This window comes from Naegleria gruberi (assembly GCF_000004985.1).
Source record: "Naegleria gruberi genomic scaffold NAEGRscaffold_113, whole genome shotgun sequence".
NCBI classification, from domain to species: Eukaryota; Heterolobosea; class Eutetramitea; order Acrasida; family Naegleriidae; genus Naegleria; species Naegleria gruberi.
The window spans coordinates 1-17,823 of NW_003163214.1; the positions used below are offsets into that span (position 1 = coordinate 1).

Consider the following 17,823-nt stretch of genomic DNA (forward strand, 5'->3'; position numbering starts at 1 on the left):
TCAATCTTCATAACATCAGTAAAATCATCAGATTGGACTACTGCAATGTAATCATCAAGCATGGAATGATACATTTTAAATCTTTTTCGTACTGAATCAAATCTTGACTTGTCAACGGTACCCGTAGATTGATATTCCTTCATTAAATATCTGTATTCCAACAAGATAGAAAATGGCGTAATTGGAAGAATAGCAGCGTTGATCATTACTGTCAACTGGGTGTTCTGATTGGCTATAAAAACATTGCAAAGCTGGGCCACCAATACTAGCACAATAGAAATCACAATAAGGGAAATGAAAAATGTAGAAAAACACCAGTTGGTACTTTCTCTTTTGATGGCTACTCTATAAATTTCTTTCGCCTTTTCTTGAGGATTAATCCTGTCATCCTTGTACATTGATGCAGATTCTAGCTCTGCAAAGTCTTCCAATTGTTGCTCAACACTTTTTCTCCTCTCATATAATGCCAAATTACGAGCCTCTTTCAAAGGATGAACTCTGTTGGCTTTCTGGTGTGAGAAAGACATTTTACGTTTGCGAGCTTCATTCTCTTCCATTTGATTCGCTCTCTGTGAATATTTAACTCAAATCTCTTTAAATTCATATTACTTACTTCATAAAAATCATCAGCTGCCTCTTTCTCATAAAGAACTTGTTCCAAGAATCGAGCATAAGTTCTATAGACACTCTTCTCACGTTTACCAGAGACTAGATTCTGTAAAATGTCATTGCATGACTCAATTTCAATGGAAATGTTACGAATGGATGATTCGAGTGCTCTCTCAGAAGAATCCTCTGATAATAAGGTTTTCCAGAATGACTTTTTCAAAAGAAGAATATTTTCTTGCTTCATTAGAACTTTCTCCAAGTAATTACCAATTTCAGACATGTTAGTACATGTTATTTCTTTCTTTCTTATCATGAAATTCATCTTGTCAATGAAATTGGCAGTATCTATCAATTCCTCAGTTTTCTTCAACAGCAATATGGAAGAAGCTTCAGAATTCTCAATCAAGTAGTATGTATAAACTATTGCAATAAGTCTATCTTGAAAGGATACATCAATCTTGGAGGAAGATACTGTCTTGATCAACAATTCGGCATAATCAGAATGTGAACTATCCTTCATAGACCAAATTATGAAATAATCCATATATTTAATTCCTCTGTCTAAGAATAGTTCCCCATCAAGAAGATTAGCTTCAATATTTTTCTTTACATAGGTTTGCATTAATCGAGAAACAATTTCCAATGACGCAAATCCACAAATAAACCCTAAAATGAATATTGAGAGAGCTATTCCCATAAAAATTAAACCAACTGTCTCTGTGTCAATGTTTTTAGAGTTTGTCATGACAGAAAAAGATGTTAATGAGACAGCTGACCATAAAATAGATCCAACTAACACTCCAAATATCACTGAATTCTCCACTCTTCTCATGAATGGAAGTCTATAGCATTGCAATACACAAAGTGAAAGGTTTTTCAAAATGAGCAAAAGTGGTGGAACGTAGTATAATGAAGGTGGAATAACTTGTTGAACAAATGCAAATCCAATATTCGAAGAGATCCACATAGTAGAAAAGAATGGACTGAATGAAATGAAAACTCCCCTACTCATAGGGTTAATGTCAACCATTATCAATGATGATATTATTGATGTAAATAATGTTGTTAATGCTCCAATGACAGAAATAACTATCATTCCAATATTGAGAGAAGACCAACATGCATGTGATTGTTCGAATCCTGATAAGGTCATTGAAGTATAGTCACAATGTAAAAACCGCCCATAGCAATACATCATTGGAACTGCAAATAATACATGAAGGGTACTAAGCAGTCGAGTGATTTGCTTTGCTCTCTCCCAGTATTTACTTCCATTACTAAATGCCTTGTGACAAAACAAAAACATTAGGAGAGTTGTGGCCGAAACTATGAATGAAATACAAGCAAAAGCAATCAATCCCTATTAAATCATTAATGGTTATGATTAAATCCAAAAACAACATACTTCATAGGGTAATAAATCAAAAGATAATGTCCATAGAAAAGCAACTGATCTCATAACCCACCCACCAACGAAACCCCACCTGTACTCTGAATAGGTGGACAAAGTTACTGTCTGTAATATCAGCCACAAATAAATAATGATAGAAATTAGTGGCCTCGTTGTTTCCTCGACATTCCTCAAAAGTATTACTAGAGAGCCAAGCTCCTTAGTGATTTTCCTAGTAATATTGCCTTGGAGACTGGAATCTGATATCCATGATGAAAGACTCTCTTTGCTTTTTGTTGATTGGGCTACATAACGTTCTGGTACACTAAATGTAACATTTTGTTGGGCATCATCTGATAGTGCTCCTGATGTGTCGACTGTTGTCTTGTCGTTATGAATAGAATATTGTTGTAATGCTGAATAGTTCTCTGCATATTCTCCAACGTTTTTTGTTGAGGGATTGAGGGACATTTTTTTTGATTACTGACTATAGTATCTCTTTACATGATTGATAAGTAAATGAGATAAAACGATAAAGTTGTTTTCAAATGGTAGATTGAATTATTACCACGAAAGTCACAAAATTATAACGTCTACAGACATCAAATTCTCCCTCCAAAGCTGAAGATGTTTCAACTACAACTCTAACCAATGTATTCTAATAATTCACAGTCATCTCAAATGAGAATACATTAATTATCAAAAATGTCAGCACGAGGAGCTAATCACAATCTCTCAATTCTTCTTCTTTGTATTCTTCTTGTTGTAGTTCTATTGATATCCTATTCTATTGACAATGTTGAAGGAGCAGTAAAGAAGAAGAAGAAATCCAACAAGGCAGCAGAAACTGTCCTTATTGTAGTCAAGAAAAATAACCAATTTCCAGAACTTGAGGTGAGGGAATTGAAAAAGGGTCGTAAGAAACAATCCGATCCAATTCAAGCATCTTCCAACAATTATAATCATCAAGGCAAAGCTCAGAATATCCAACAACAACAAGGAGAAGCTGAAACACTCACAGAAGGAGAGGTATTAGCAGAACAAGCAAACACTGCTGCCCAACCCCAACAACCAACTTCATCTCTTCCCAACAAGACTATCGCCACAAAGGCACAATTAGAAGCCAACACAAAAACCATGATTATTATCTTTTCTATTGTCGGTTGTATTATTCTTGGATTGGCTTTAATTGGTATTATTGCTGGAGTAGCCTTTGTGGTCAAACAGAAGAGAAATTATCCTTCTTCTTCGGGTGCTGCTGCTTCATCTAATTGTTGTTCCAAGTTGAAGAATTTGTTGTGTTGCTGTTGTGCAAGGCGAGCAACCTCCCACAGTAAGAAACATGATGATTATGAGAATGGTAGTAGTGGCGGGTCAATATTGTATCGACAAGATGATGACATGAAGAGGCAATTGTTGGACAAGTTGCAAGATTATGAATTGTAATTTTTTATTTTGAAAATTAGAAAATTTTATTTTCATAATAAAAACCTAAAATCTTTCTTTCAAATCTGTAACGGTAAAAGCGGCAAAACCTTTTAATCTTCTTATTAAAAAAAAATGAAAAAGAGGATGACATGAAGAGGCAATTATTGGAGTGGTTTTACGTGATGAAACTCCAAGAATTGTACATCACCATCGCAACATCATCTAAATAGTAGTAATAATAGTAATTTTTATTAGTGGGTTAGCATCATGAAATTGGAATTTATTTTGCATCATGGAAAAATTCAAGTTGGTGTATCATCATCTGATCATGCAATATTGTTTTCCATCAATAATAGTATTTGTGGAATTAATTGTTAGTAATTTAATTAAATAAATGAAAAGCCTTTCGGAAAAACAACATATTCTCTCACCTTGTTGTTCTTCATTAACTTGAATCATAACTACTATTTAAATAGATAATAAACAAGGTTCATCATTCGATTTTTAACAAGACTTATTAATCAAAGTACTAAATGCTCTTCAATATTCAATTATAAGAAATTTTCAATATAACTAAAAAGTTGCTTCAATTCTGCTATTCCATTTCACGTCTCAATTCCTCCCAAAATGGAAGAAAGCTACAAAAAGTTCCCAACATGTCAACTTGTTAAACTGGGTTTTAAACCTAATTCACTGCCAACCTTTGATTGACATTTAGAACTCACAAAAAAACAACACAACACCACCACCTGTCAAAACCATGAGTAATGATGACAACGACGTGCCCATGACCCCAAGGAGAGCATCCAGACAAGTCCAAACCAAATTCAACTCTCGTGATTATGCTCTCGTATTTGAAGAAGCTATCAAAGATAAGGACTGTAGAGCAATTTTTAAGAGATTTCTAAAGAAGAGTCGTTCGGAAGAGTTGATGCAATTTTATGAAGAATATACAAAATATGATGAATTATTCTTGGAATGTTTGAATGCTAGTAGTTCTGGCGGTTCAGGTGGGAAAGGAAGGAGGAGTACCACAACATCAAAATCTGATGAGGATGACACAGTTTCGAATAGATTGAGTGTTAATAGTGCAGACTCTTCGACTAAATTGTTTAGGAAAGCAATTCAAAAGTTGTGGATTCAGGCACAAAGCATGATAGGTAGATTTATTCAACAAGGTGCTGAACATGAAATTAATATTGGAAGTTTACAGAGAATGACATTTTCTAGGTGGCAAATATTGGATGACTTGACACCTGTTGTTTTTCAAGAAGCTAATTGGACTGATAATGAATATCAAACACTGTTGAATGTTTATCAAACAAAATTGGATCCTAATGTGTTATTTGAAGGATTATTAATAGCAGTATTACAGGATTTAAAGCATGACCAATTTCCAAGATTTGTCAGAAATGATTTACTATTCGATTACTTACAAAAGAAGGGTGAGGTCTACACAAGAGCTATTGCCATCAATGTTTCACATGGATTTAATGTTGATGTAAGATTTCAACCAAGTGATTTACAAAGTAAGGTCATTGATGAAAAGATGATTTTCTTTGGATTCACACTTTTACAAGATACACCAGATTGGGAACTAATCCTCGATAAGGATGATATTCAAGGATACATGTCCAAGACCAGTTACTTCTTTGGAAAGGATACAAGTGTTGGAAAGGAGAAGAAGGGTTTACGGCTGCATAAATCTGTTTACACATTGCCTTTCTGTATTGAGGATGTTTGGAAAATGGTGTGTAATCAAGAAAATCATTTAAAATTTGATCCAAAAGCAAATGAGGAATTCAAATTGAGAGATTTTAGGGAACCAAATCAAGATTGTGAATTTGCTGTAACGGAAACAGAAATGGGACCAAAATTCATGCCCATCATGAAAAGAAGACACTTTCCATTTATTACAACAACTTTTTATGACTCTCGTTTGAAAGGTTATGTGGTTGTCTGTAGAAGTTTCAATGATTCTGATAATCACACCGATAGAATTCACTATGATGGTTTTGCATATACCATGTACATACCAAATGGTGATAAGGCAACCAATGTTTTCATGATTGACTACTCAGATATCAAAATGCCATTCAAGGCGGCCATTTTGGAGAATACAGCCTACAAATTCCACATTCCAACAGTTCAGAAGGGTATGGTTAAGGTATTGAATGAACTCACCAATAATAGCACAAAGAATGTAGAGTGGAATGAGTCTATGGATGGAAGACACTGGTGGAAAATGGCAGAATTGCACAAAAATCGTTATCCTAACAAGTCATGGTATGATGAGTGGTTGAAAAAGTAGCCCCAAAGACAGCAAGAAACCAAGTTTCTTCACTCAATAGTAATTACAACCATTTCAGATTCCCAATAAGACAAATTGCCGTTTGCAAACTAGAATTACTGAAATCTGAAGTTCAATATTGCTAATATTGCTAATGTTTTGTAGGTGAAAATAACCTAATCTATTGCCAAAGCACCAGTAAGGATTTCCCTCAATTGTTCAAAGCAGCTGTATTGTTACTTATTTAAATTATTTATTTTTCTTTTTGAATCAAATTAAAATTCATTTCCCTTCTTCTTTTTCAATTTGTCAACCTTAATCTTGTCAATCTTCATTTCACGTTGGAAAGCAAGAGATTGCTTGAATCTGTGATGAGTATCCATCATAACGAGGCATGTTTCCTTTTCCAAAATGTTAAACATATCTTCTGGAAGAGTTTCAATTTGCTTATCATTGAATTTGTCCAACTTATCCTTAACAGAATCCACCAAAACATGTGATATATTGACAGCCATATCACCAGTCACTTCCAAGAATTCAGTAAATATTTCAAAAGCAACTTCATACTTTTTGGCTTCAACTTCTGCATATTCCCTTTCAAGTGGAGATTCCTTCTTCTTCTTTGATGATTGAGCTGACTCTGCTGAAATATCACTCGAAATATCACTCAATGCATTATTTTCTTGTCCAAATAATCTCATTTGCAAGTCAATTGAACGTTCACATAACGTTCTATAATATTGAATCTTTTCAAGAAGTAAATAATTTTCAATTGACTTTTCCTTTTCACAATGAACCTTAAAAAGAGCTCTCAAACCATCATCTTCCATTGTGTCCATTAACATGATTGCATTGGCACGACGAATCTTTTCCAAATATAAAGAATCACGATTAATAGCATAGGTAAAAACAAAGACAATGATTGGCATAATGACAAATAGTGAAATTGCAATAACAATCAATTGTACCAATGTAATACCCAATACTTGTGAATCCTTTTCCTTTTCTCTGTTTTGTATAAAGGCAACTAATTTATCCAGACCTGACTGGAAAATTGCTTTTTCAGAATAGAAATAATCAGAACTAATCTTTTCAATTGAATCTTCTGGTTGAGTTTTCAGCATTATCAATGCTTGATTATTCAAAGATACTACCATATTAGAAGCTTCAATAGCTGTAGAATTGAATAAAGTTTGAATTGACTTGTCATCCACAGTTTTGAAAATTAAAAGTAAAGTTGATTTCATATCAGCAGTCTTGTTTTTAAATTCATTAATCACAGCTGAGTGACTTGGTTCATCAACATATCCTGTATAGACATGTTTCAACACCACAGCATTTGAACTTTCGAATAGAGAAGTGACCTTTCCAACAGCAATTAAAATATCAGTTGCCTTTGTACTAGCAGTTGCAAATGCAGCAATTGCAACACCTGCCAAAACCAACAAACCAATGACAGTAACCAACATTCCCAATAAACAAGCCAATTTCATTGAAGTCAACTCAACCACACCACAACATGTACGTAAAGTAATTTTACTCTGACTAAATGAACTACCTGATTTACCACTTTCACTTGGTTGTCCAAAACCTACTTGAGATTGTCCAAGTTTCGTATTACCATTCACAGCACTACCAGATTGAATCGTAACTTGTTTCTTTCCATTACTATTATTATTAATATTACCAGTGATACTTGTTCCACCATTTGTTTTGTTGGGATTATTAGGATTGCTGGTAATGAATGTATTTGTGTTTGGTGGTGTAAATTGATATTGTTGTTGAGTGGTTGGTTGTTGTTGTTGTTGTAGTGGAGGAGAGGATGAAGTTGAAGCCAATTCTATTGAAGTGGGGTTTGTTGTGTTAATAATATTGTTGGAATCATGACTGTTGGAGAGTATTATTGGTGGTGGAGAGGTGGATGTCTCCGGAGAGGTTGTATTCATCATGATGATAATTTAATAAATTATTATATAAATTATTATTAGTATTTGTAGTATTATTATTAATCTAGATTTAAAAGATATGATGATGATTTTATATTTATTTGATGATCATCGTGATGATGATGACGGAGATAAATCCGATGATGATGGCGCGATTTTGTGTTGGTTTATACTGTTAAATATTAACTAAAAACCTACCACGAGTTTTATCTATATTGTTAAATGTTTGGCAGTTGTGTACAATTACTACTGTTGTGTTGTTGTTGAAAGCAAACTAAGTGTTTTTGGTTTTGGAGTTTCTTTTTTACGTTTGTGAAATCTGTTGGTGTGTTGGCTTGGACTTTTCTTTGGAGTCTGACGAGGTTGTTGCATGTTGAATGGTTTGATAACCTAGAAGAGAATGGCTTGTCATTTTATGGACAGTTGATGGGAATTAAGTTTCGAATAAGTATGAGAAAGTTTGGGAATTGGTTTACTAATTGGACGGCAATGATGGATTATGGTCATGTGAAGAATTTCGGATGAGATTTGTGAATGGCTTTTGCTTATTTGCATGTTTCGAATATTCGTGCAACTTTCTTCAAAAAAAATAGATAAAGAAAGAGTCTAACAAATCGAAACAGGTACCTGTTTAAAGAGTGTTATCATCGCAGTTATCTTTGGTACGATATTTGGATAAAAATCATAGTAGTTCGATTGTAATAAGTTTGTAATGAATATTTCGAATACCAAATAATTTATTCTAAACCCTTATTGATATTTATGCAATTCAGGATCTTTCAACAACCTTTCCATGTGCTCTCTCCACAAACTCAATTGAACAACTAAACTACCCTTCTCAACACCTTCCACAATTTTGAAAACGCCATCCAAAATTGTTGGAATTTCACCAACGAAAATTGGACTTTCGTTTGAGAATTTCAAATCGAATAGATTGAATGCAACCCATGAGGTGGCGAAAACATCAGTTCCAAATAGGACATGCATGTCTGATGGTCTAACTTTTTTAGAAACTGAAATCCAATCAATGAAATCTTGGACATGTTGTTTGTCCATGGTTCGGTTGACTGCATGTCTGGACACAGGTGCAAGAGTGGATAAATTGGAGTGGAGAATGGATTCGACAGAGATTCTATCAGATTGTCCATTCATTACTAGATAACCAAAGTAATCTTTTTGGATATTCAATGGTTTTCTTACATTACACGAATGTAAAAGACAAGAAGTTTGAGAATTCGAAAGGTTTCTTGCTTTGGTGATGAGTTTCCACATGTGTGAACAGAGAGCATCATTGGTACTAATCCATGAGTTTGCATTCGATAGTTCAATAGATGACATTGCTTCCTTCTTCATGGCTTGAAGTTCTTTTTCACTGAATTTAATCATCTTGGCAGTACATTGACCAATCTTGGCATACAATTCTTCATAATTGATATGTTCTTCACTTTGAGTCCAGAATGGAAATGACTTTGGTGATTCCTTATTCGAAACCTTAATCACTTCATTCCTATTCAAGCAATCATATCGTATATTGTCAATACTTTCACCCCTGAATAGTTGAGACCATCTATGCAAGAACTGAGCATGAGAATCACCATCTCCTAATTGATGTAACAATTCTGAAACTAACAAAACTCCACCACATTTGAAATAAGTAACTTGAATTTGAAGTGGAGCATCTTGAATGCCTTTCCATTGGGTGTATAGATCTTTAGGATATTGGTCGTAATCTCCCTTATCGAAATCATCAAGGTTAAAATTGGCTTGTGCAATGGTGAAGGGAACACCACAAGTTTCGTTTCGAATATCTACAAACCATTCACCTTCGTTATTTCTTACTGTTCTGCCGGCGAATATTGGAAAGATAGATAAAGTCTTTTCCAGTGCACTCATCAGTTCAGTTGCATTCATAAAGTTTGGTTCCGATTTTTCATTTCTATATGCAAATTGAAAGTGAAATGGAAGAGCAGGTGCCAAATTATCAAATACTGTCAATTTGACTAGTGTTTCTTTGGAAAGTAGTGGTTTGACAAGGATTGGAGATTTGCTGACTTGTTGCATTTTTTTTATGATGTAATTTCAATTTGAAAATTCAATTTCGTAATTGAATTTCGTAATAATTGACTTACAGCGCTCATCCTTATTCAAATCTTTAACACCGCAATTTGGAAATATATTTAAAAATTTATTGTAACACTAGAAAAATATTTAGAATGTGAGAAAATTTATAAACCATTCATGTATTTCACATCACTTTCTAACATGCTTTCAGTTACAACACCGATATTTACACAATATCTTGATAAATCAACATTCTCATTGATTTTCTTTCTTGATAATTTAATCAAATGATCCCATAATTTGATTCTATCTGGTTGGTAGGTCTGTAATTCTTCAATTAATCCAATCATGTATTGAACATCTTCATCTGCCATTTGATTGGTAAACATTGACACGAATTTTTCACATAGCATTGCCAGCTTGTCATTTAATTTCTTTGATTCCAATTCATAAAGCCATTCATCTTCTTTCACATTATTGCTTCTTATCAACTCATACACTGTTTGCACATTTTCAAATCCAGAGAAATGTTCACTCGAATATCGGTCAACTGGAGCAAACACAAAGCGAGAATTTGCCTTATGATTCAAATAGGTACTCTCATCTACAAGAATATTAGTAGAAATAACACTATTCAAATAAGCCAAATCTCTGGAGCATTTCATCGAACGTCCAAACATTGCATAATATCTCATTTGTTTGTTTCCGATATTTCCTTGAAGACATGATCCAGTACTTATTCCAATATGCAAGTCAACTGGTGTTTTCTTTTCATTGGTTAATGTTTCATTGAGAGAATTGAAGAATGATTTGATTTTAAGGGATGTTTCTAGAATGGTAATGTTATCAGGGTGAATGACTGCATATTCATCAACACTCTTCGTGTGAACATCAACTTTCATTGTCTTACATAGTTGGAGAATGTTAGTATAGCATTTTGATAGCAAATTACTCAAATCATAGGTGTTATCGATCATGTTAAATCCTGTAATCTTGATATACATTACAGAGCTGTTAAGGGTTGACAAACCAATTTTGAAGAGATTCATCTTGTTATTGGTATTGTTATCAACACCAAGGAAGAATGATGAAGTATGTGAGGATTTCTCTTCCAAGTATGATGAGTTCTCCTTTTTTAGGTAATGTTGTTTGGCTGAATTTTCAATGACATGTTGATCTGAAGGTGTTGTAATTACTTTAGGTTTCTGAGGATCATTACTTTCCAATTGATTAAGAATATTCTCTGGAAGGAAAGCTCTAAATTCCTGTAACCACTTGACTGTCAAGTACAAACTCACATAGATATTTCTAATTTCGGTAAAGATTGAAGAGTGTCTCTCGATTTCTTCCAAACTCATTACTTCAATCTTTGCAAAATCGGATTGAATGATTCGAAGAGGTTTCGTTATGGCATATCCTATCAAGATACTAAACATCATTCCAATTAAGGTGACTCCAATAGCAACACCCAAAATGACGTAACTGCTAAGAATGACATTTTCCATAATTTCACTCTCCTCACACACTATTGTCATTCTCCATTTCAAATTATCTATTGAATAGGATGAACTGGAAATCATGTAGGAAATTCCATCTTCTCCTGTAACTTGTGTAATATCTCCTTCTGATACATTCATTGATAGATACTTGTTCATTAGTGAACCAGCATTTCGAACTGTTACATTTCTTACTGGAATTCTGTCAAAACCAACTCCCGTAATATTCAAATTGGCTCCAATAATCATATCATTGGCATATTCAGTCAGAATGATATATCCTCTATTCAAAATCTTTAATTTTGATAAAAAGGTTGAAATTTTACCTAGTGAAAGATTGATCTTTGAAATTCCAATTCTTCTCTTTTCGGCTGGCCACACTGTTCTGTCGTAAACTGGAGATGAATAATAAATTGATTGAACTCCATCAGAGAGCACTATTTACATTCAAGAAAACAGCATGTGAATATAGTAAATAAAAAATATGTGAATATAGAAAGGAAATGAATAACTTACCCTTATAAGGAGGACCAAAACCACCAGGTGAAGTTGGATAGGCATTGAATATTCTCAATGATTCCTTGTAGTAATCTGTAGTATTTATAAAATACTTTGGAACGCTTGTTGAAACCTTATCATACATGGGCACCACTGATGTCAAATTCAAATCGCAAATGGTTAATTTTAGATTATTAAAATTTACGAAAGCCCAACTTTTGGTGTCCACAGCAAAAAGTCCATTATTATTCAATTCACCAAAACAAATATTCAACATTGTAACATTGTTGTAAATTATTCTACTGTGAAAGTATGGAACTAGCGAACTATCGGTATTGATTACTTTTCTGTGATAATCATCAGCCAGAGTGATGGATAAACTTTTTGCTAGCATTAAGGGTCTATCAAGAAAGTTTATAATCTTCTCCTGGATAGTCTGGACAAGTACTTTTGTCGATTGTATTGATTCCCTTTGATGCATTACATAAGCAGAGAGCCAAACACTGAATGATGTAGCAATGACCAATATCATGATTAGCATGACGAGGAATAACCTAAAGGAAAGACAAAAGCCTAGTAAGGGATTTCTATCATGTATGCTCTTACTACTCTGTATTTCCTCATTATTATTAATATTATTATTGTTGTTGTTGTTGTTGTGATTAATATTGTTAGTGGTTGTATTGTTGTTACTGAAGGAATAGAGATTGCTTGCAGAATAGCTATCATGATGATGAGGTGCAATTCTAGTCATTTTGTTAGAGTTGGAGAGTTTAAAGTCAGCGAGATTGATACCACTATTAGACGCTGGTTCACATGATACAACCTTAATTGCGCACACAACAAACACCGTGGTTGGAGTGTTACTCCTTATATGATACTAACTGTGTGTAAGTTCTCTATCTCTCTCGCTTGTTGAGGAGTCACAAACATAACAGAATCAAAATGAAGGTTCATCATACCTCTTGATTTAGTGAGCGTAAAAATGGAGATTCTGCGAATGATTCTGTTGCGTGTTCAAATATTTCGCCTTAATGATATTAATTTGTGTGAGATGGTGACCAATTAGTGGTTTGTTGGCATATAAGTTCGTATCACCTCGTTGCCTTAATGAGACAACTCAAGGTGGTTTTCTTACAGCACATGTTATTTTAAAAAGCAGGAATAGGATCACTGATTCCACAACTATGGAATATTACTAACCTGACGTTTATATTTATTTTATATTTATTATACATTCATTTTATTTATAATGAATAATTGCATTTTGAATTTTCTTTAAAAAAAATACTTAAACAAACAATTTGTATTGTTAAATATGAGATTCGTTAAGCATATGCTAGCAGTAATTGTACCACAGTCGGAGATAGATGACTCGGTCGATATAATTAGCAAGGTTGAATTTAGGGATGTTTGTTTTAATGTGTTTAGAATTGATAGTAATGGTGATTTAATTCCTCCCTCCACCAAGTTCTCCCAAAGAAAATTAGAGTTTCTTACTAATATTAAGGACATTTTGCAGAAAACCACAGGTGGAATGGCTCGTATTGGCTATCTAAGTAGGAAGGATCCAAGTGCTTCTGGTACTTGCTTTTATTTACTTCCCGATGTTGTAATTACCAACTCCCACGTTGTGAATACAGATCAAACCCCTTTCGTTTATAAAGGAACCTTTGAGGAGGCATCTAATGGTTATTTACAAAAGTTGAATCCTATTGAAAGAAAATTGCTCTTCTCTGGATCAGCCTTACAGAATGGAATAAGGAAATATAACCACTCCGTAACACGAGCACATTTCCCAAGTGTGGATGATGCTTATGTAGATCCAATACTTTCTTTGAGAGGAGATTTTGGATATATGGATGTTTCCTTGCACCAACTGAAATGCCTATCCAAGAATTTAGAAATGTCTAAAGTACTAATGATTCCGTGTCCTACACTCCTTCAAGTTTCGGATCCTATCTTCACTCTGCATTATCCAGGGATCGAGGGGTACCAATTTTCCAACCATAAAAGAGGAGAATGTGCAAACTATTTTAATTGGGCTCCCAACGACAATGTTGTTTCTAATTTGTTTCATGGTTTTGGAAAGCTATGTATTAGTACTGGTAAAGTATTGGCCCCATACGCAGAAATGAAAGATGAAAATGGAAACAATATTTGGGCTCCAAACACTTCACATCAATACACATCTCTTAATTCTGATTTCCTTATAACAAATGAATCTGTAATGATGGGTTCTTCTGGTGGTTGTGTACAATCCCATGCTTGTGAGGTTGATGAGATTAATGGTGTGACATTGGTAGAGTTTCACGCCATCCATTTTGGAGGCGAATTTGTTAAATGTAAGAATTGCTTAAAGCACATCAAACAACAAATGAATGTTAATGATGAATATCCATCTTTATTCCAAGGTTTACCTCGAGAATGGAACTTTTGCACAGATTGTCAAAATGGAATAGAACCTTCAAAAATGGTATACAATTACTCTGTGTCTGTCCATCATCCATTGTTCAAACAGGTCTACAAGAAATTAATTTTGCCAGATTTGTTGAATGTGTTGAATATTGATTTGTCAGACAATAGATTAGAACGATTGAGACAATATTTAGATAGTTGAAAAGCTTCAAAGCTGCAGTCAGGTTGATTTGCATGCAATCTGAAATATGTCGCATGACTCAAGTGATTATTCACCAATTCAATGAACAATATTCAATATTCGTGATTTGAATCAACAGCTTGATTAACAAGCTTATGAGAAACATAATGGTGGTGGAATTAATCAATAAATAGTTGAAAACACTGAGATGGAATGTAAACTATGGTCTATTTGTTATGTAATGGTGACTAGACAGTGTCAATTTCATCAAATTATTTCAAACTGATTACATTCAATAAAAAAAACCATTCTATTCATCAAATATGTCATACAGAATGGCTTAACTGGTCTAAGCGCAAAAGAACACCTAAGAATGTTGCCCTAGAAGTCTACAAAGCACTAGCTCAGTGTGGGATACAAGCTTCACTATTAACAGGAAATACCTCTCTGCCTACCACTGGCAGGCTCAGTCTAATCAACCACTTAGCGTCACAAAGCACTTAAACGTGTCTCTCTGGTCTTTACGATACAAGAGACGTTAATCTTACAATTTATATGTTTAAAATGTATTGCATGGTACTTGTGCTATTTCTCAAAGGTCAATTTTTTTTACCTGGAACTCTATTGTTTGTCCGACTTGTGATATACTTGGCTCAGCATCGGCTCAACAAGTGACCATTTGTTCTCAAGGTTGGTGGTGGTTATCGTTTCGTACTCATTGGATCTTTATTATTACTGAAGAGTGGACACATTTTGGCGAGTGACGATTGGCGAAGATCTCCAATCGCATATTCCATTTCGTATACTTGAACTTTCGCCAATTTCATGTACGTGAACTAAGGAATCGTAAAATTTATGTGGCGAAAAAGCAATTAAGGAACAATAAAATGGAAATTCCAATTTATTATTCCAATTAAAAAATCTTTACAAAACCGTTACATTTTGTAAAGTAGTTTTCGAGAGTATAAATGGAAAGAATTTAAAGTTATTCATACAATTTAGTTCACTAAAAAATGTCCTCACGTTCTCACAGATTCACCATCAACAACGTATTCAAAGATTCAACACCAAGCATTGAGGTTAACGAAGAATCTAAATTCGATAAGCTGTCCTTCCCTTCTGTTGGCACTCTTTATCATTCTTCTACCATTTCTGATCCATTTAAATCTCTTATTCAATACAACATTAAATTAAATGGAGAAAAGCCAAGAGAGATTGATGGCAAGGTTTACCAATTTCAAAGTGGTAAATGTAAAGGTTGTAAACAGTGCACAGCTAGTGGGTGTTCACTTTGTTACAATCTTAATTCAAAGAGAAAGCTGTGTCCTGTTCATAATTGCAATTTGGAACATAGAAAGTGTAATACCAAATTTTATATTGGCTCAACCAGTCAAGACCAGTTCGTCTATTCTTCTTCTTGTCATTCACATCCAAATCCACCTCCAAGAAAGATTCCTCCAAGCCAAAGACTTGAAATGGGTGCTGCATTTCAAAACAATACTACTCTTACAGCCAAAGATGTATCATTGGGTATTGGATTATCTGAAATTCCTGCTTTTGAAAATAGAGCATGTGCAAATATTTCAAGAATTCAATCCATCAAAAGGCAAGCTCTAAAATTGGGTGGCTCATCTCCTTCCTTGGTTATTTTGAAAGTTGAAGAACAACATGTACCAGATTTTCAAAAGAAAATGAAAGATGTTGATCCTTCAGATTTACAATGGGTCAGAAACATTGTAAACGACGTGGATAATTCTTTGATTCATACACAATTTCCATTATTTTCTAAAATAATTAAGGAGAAGGCGAATTTTCTGGTAATAGATTTAAAGCATAAGTCAAAAGCAGGTCCTTATTATCATCACCTTGGTTTTTCTTCTTTTATTGAAGAACAAAAGGGAGGTCATTCAATCCAATTATGTAGAATTCTAATGGAAGAACAAACATATCAAGAACCGTTTCTATTATTTCTAAACACTCTTGAAAAAGATGGTTGTAATTTGAATGAATTGTTTGTTGGGCCTAACTGTAAAATCAAAGGGATTTTGGTTGATTTTAGCCAATTTCAATTAAAAGGTTTAAAAGACGCCTTTAGGGTAAAGTTTGGAGAAAAAGGTGATTCTATAATTGATGAATTGGTTTCAGGTTGTTTCGTACATTTCCTTCGTTCAGCAAGAAGATTGGTAAATTCGCTGCCAATAGAACAAGAATACAGAAATCTGGTTTTCAAAATGTTGGAAAGTGTTAAAGAATTTAAGAAAGAAGATGAAATCATCCATATCATCAATGCTATTGAGGTATTCTGTGCAGGAGCAGCAACTTGGTGTACTTGGTGGAAGCAACCACATATCTTGAAATTGCTTCTTGCAAAAAGTTCCCAAGAAAATGATATACCAAGACATACAAACCACCAAGAAATTCTTAATGTAAACGTACCAACCTATGGAGGTAACTATGTCATTGAATCAGAGATGCTCTTGAGAGAAGATATGTTGGCATTGATAAGATATTTGAGTCTTTGTTCTGGTGTGGAATTATCATATAGAAATACTACTAAGCAAGGGAGAGAGAAGAGAAATCTGTCTCGTAAACAAGCTCAATTCGATAGTAGACCAGCAGATACTGTGGCTAGAGGAATAGTTCCAACCAATGTTTCGACAATAAGTGTTATCAAGAATTTCGTTCAAGGAGTGGAAGAAATGGAAAGGAAGAAGCTTGATGATTTTGCAGGAGAGCAAGCTGACGATTTGAATGACAAAGATTTTACTCCTACTGGATCCGTTGAACCTGCAAAACAAAAGAGAACCCCTCGAACTCCAAAGAAAGGCGTAAAAAGAGCAGCCAAGCCTTCACCCTCTCAAACTAAGAAGAAGTCAAAGGTGATTGAAGACGAATATTCCAGTAGCTCATCTGATGGATTTGAGAGTGCTGCCAGTAATTCTATTACTGATGAGTCCGAAAGTGAATCTGATTCCATTCGTGATACTGAGATATTCACAAGATCCAAAGGATTAATTGGAGATCCAAATAGATCTGAAAGTGCTTAATTGAAAGCTGCTAGAAAACATGGTGTTGACTCTTCTAAAAGAATTTCTTTGTAATTTTAATAACAAATACCCAACAAATGTTGGAATTTTTGGTTTATTTGTTTCTTTTTCCAAAAACTTAATCGCAATTTTCATCTGGAGATTTTCGCCAATCTCCAATTTCATTAAGCGAATGAAACCATTCGCAAAATTCAAGTGGCGATTTTCGCCAATCGTCGATCGCCAAAATGTGTATACTCTATTCACCGAAATATATACTCAATGATATACATCATTAAATAGGTTACAATCTCAGCTATCCAGTGGGCTATAGATTGTGTATGGTTTCTTATCTAATTATTGAGATAATCAGCAATTGTTATAGGCGATAAAAACTCGAATGGAGATTCAGGCAATTAAATTCGTTGGTATGGACGTGCCAGGCGAAAAATAACTGGAGCAAGGTACTATTAAATAAGT

At 34.1% G+C, this 17,823-nt stretch overlaps 8 protein-coding genes across 8 annotated transcripts; 4 read left to right on the forward strand and 4 right to left on the reverse strand.

Annotated features, from left to right (window-relative positions):
* Window positions 1-325: 325 nt before the first annotated feature.
* NAEGRDRAFT_76309 (uncharacterized protein) lies at window positions 326-2,470 on the reverse strand (the record flags this gene model as incomplete). The annotated part of the gene is made up of 3 exons (XM_002668722.1): window positions 326-569; window positions 614-1,969; window positions 2,015-2,470. Coding segments are annotated over 3 exons (2,056 nt in total), but the record flags the coding sequence as incomplete, so codon positions are not given.
* A 234-nt stretch (window positions 2,471-2,704) lies between these two features.
* NAEGRDRAFT_76310 (uncharacterized protein) lies at window positions 2,705-3,445 on the forward strand (the record flags this gene model as incomplete). The annotated part of the gene is made up of 1 exon (XM_002668718.1): window positions 2,705-3,445. The coding sequence occupies one exon, from the start codon at window positions 2,705-2,707 to the stop codon at window positions 3,443-3,445; it is 741 nt and encodes a 246-aa protein (XP_002668764.1).
* A 719-nt stretch (window positions 3,446-4,164) lies between these two features.
* On the forward strand, window positions 4,165-5,975 carry NAEGRDRAFT_60064 (uncharacterized protein). Its single transcript, XM_002668719.1, has one exon. The coding sequence runs from the start codon at window positions 4,188-4,190 to the stop codon at window positions 5,736-5,738; it is 1,551 nt and encodes a 516-aa protein (XP_002668765.1). The 5' UTR covers window positions 4,165-4,187; the 3' UTR covers window positions 5,739-5,975.
* On the reverse strand, window positions 5,955-7,957 carry NAEGRDRAFT_82318 (uncharacterized protein). The gene is made up of 2 exons (XM_002668723.1): window positions 7,862-7,957; window positions 5,955-7,727 (listed from the first exon to the last, which is right to left on the reverse strand). Exon 2 carries the CDS (start codon window positions 7,664-7,666, stop codon window positions 5,993-5,995), a length of 1,674 nt encoding a protein of 557 aa, XP_002668769.1. The 5' UTR covers window positions 7,667-7,727; window positions 7,862-7,957; the 3' UTR covers window positions 5,955-5,992.
* A 456-nt stretch (window positions 7,958-8,413) lies between these two features.
* Window positions 8,414-9,724, reverse strand: NAEGRDRAFT_54617 (uncharacterized protein; the record flags this gene model as incomplete). The annotated part of the gene is made up of 1 exon (XM_002668724.1): window positions 8,414-9,724. One exon carries the CDS (start codon window positions 9,722-9,724, stop codon window positions 8,414-8,416), a length of 1,311 nt encoding a protein of 436 aa, XP_002668770.1.
* Window positions 9,725-9,888: 164 nt separating this feature from the next.
* On the reverse strand, window positions 9,889-12,472 carry NAEGRDRAFT_54618 (uncharacterized protein; the record flags this gene model as incomplete). The annotated part of the gene is made up of 2 exons (XM_002668725.1): window positions 9,889-11,615; window positions 11,737-12,472. 2 exons carry the CDS (start codon window positions 12,470-12,472, stop codon window positions 9,889-9,891), a joined length of 2,463 nt encoding a protein of 820 aa, XP_002668771.1.
* A 564-nt stretch (window positions 12,473-13,036) lies between these two features.
* Window positions 13,037-14,338, forward strand: NAEGRDRAFT_76315 (uncharacterized protein; the record flags this gene model as incomplete). The annotated part of the gene is made up of 1 exon (XM_002668720.1): window positions 13,037-14,338. One exon carries the CDS (start codon window positions 13,037-13,039, stop codon window positions 14,336-14,338), a length of 1,302 nt encoding a protein of 433 aa, XP_002668766.1.
* Window positions 14,339-15,330: 992 nt separating this feature from the next.
* Window positions 15,331-17,364, forward strand: NAEGRDRAFT_54620 (uncharacterized protein; the record flags this gene model as incomplete). The annotated part of the gene is made up of 1 exon (XM_002668721.1): window positions 15,331-17,364. The coding sequence occupies one exon, from the start codon at window positions 15,331-15,333 to the stop codon at window positions 17,362-17,364; it is 2,034 nt and encodes a 677-aa protein (XP_002668767.1).
* Window positions 17,365-17,823: the final 459 nt, after the last annotated feature.

What these genes read in the sequence shown, in the direction of transcription:
- NAEGRDRAFT_60064 (XM_002668719.1), top strand. Translation starts at nt 4,188, where the DNA reads ATGAGTAATGATGACAACGACGTGCCCATGACCCCAAGGAGAGCATCC.
- NAEGRDRAFT_82318 (XM_002668723.1), bottom strand. Translation starts at nt 7,666, where the DNA reads ATGATGAATACAACCTCTCCGGAGACATCCACCTCTCCACCACCAATA.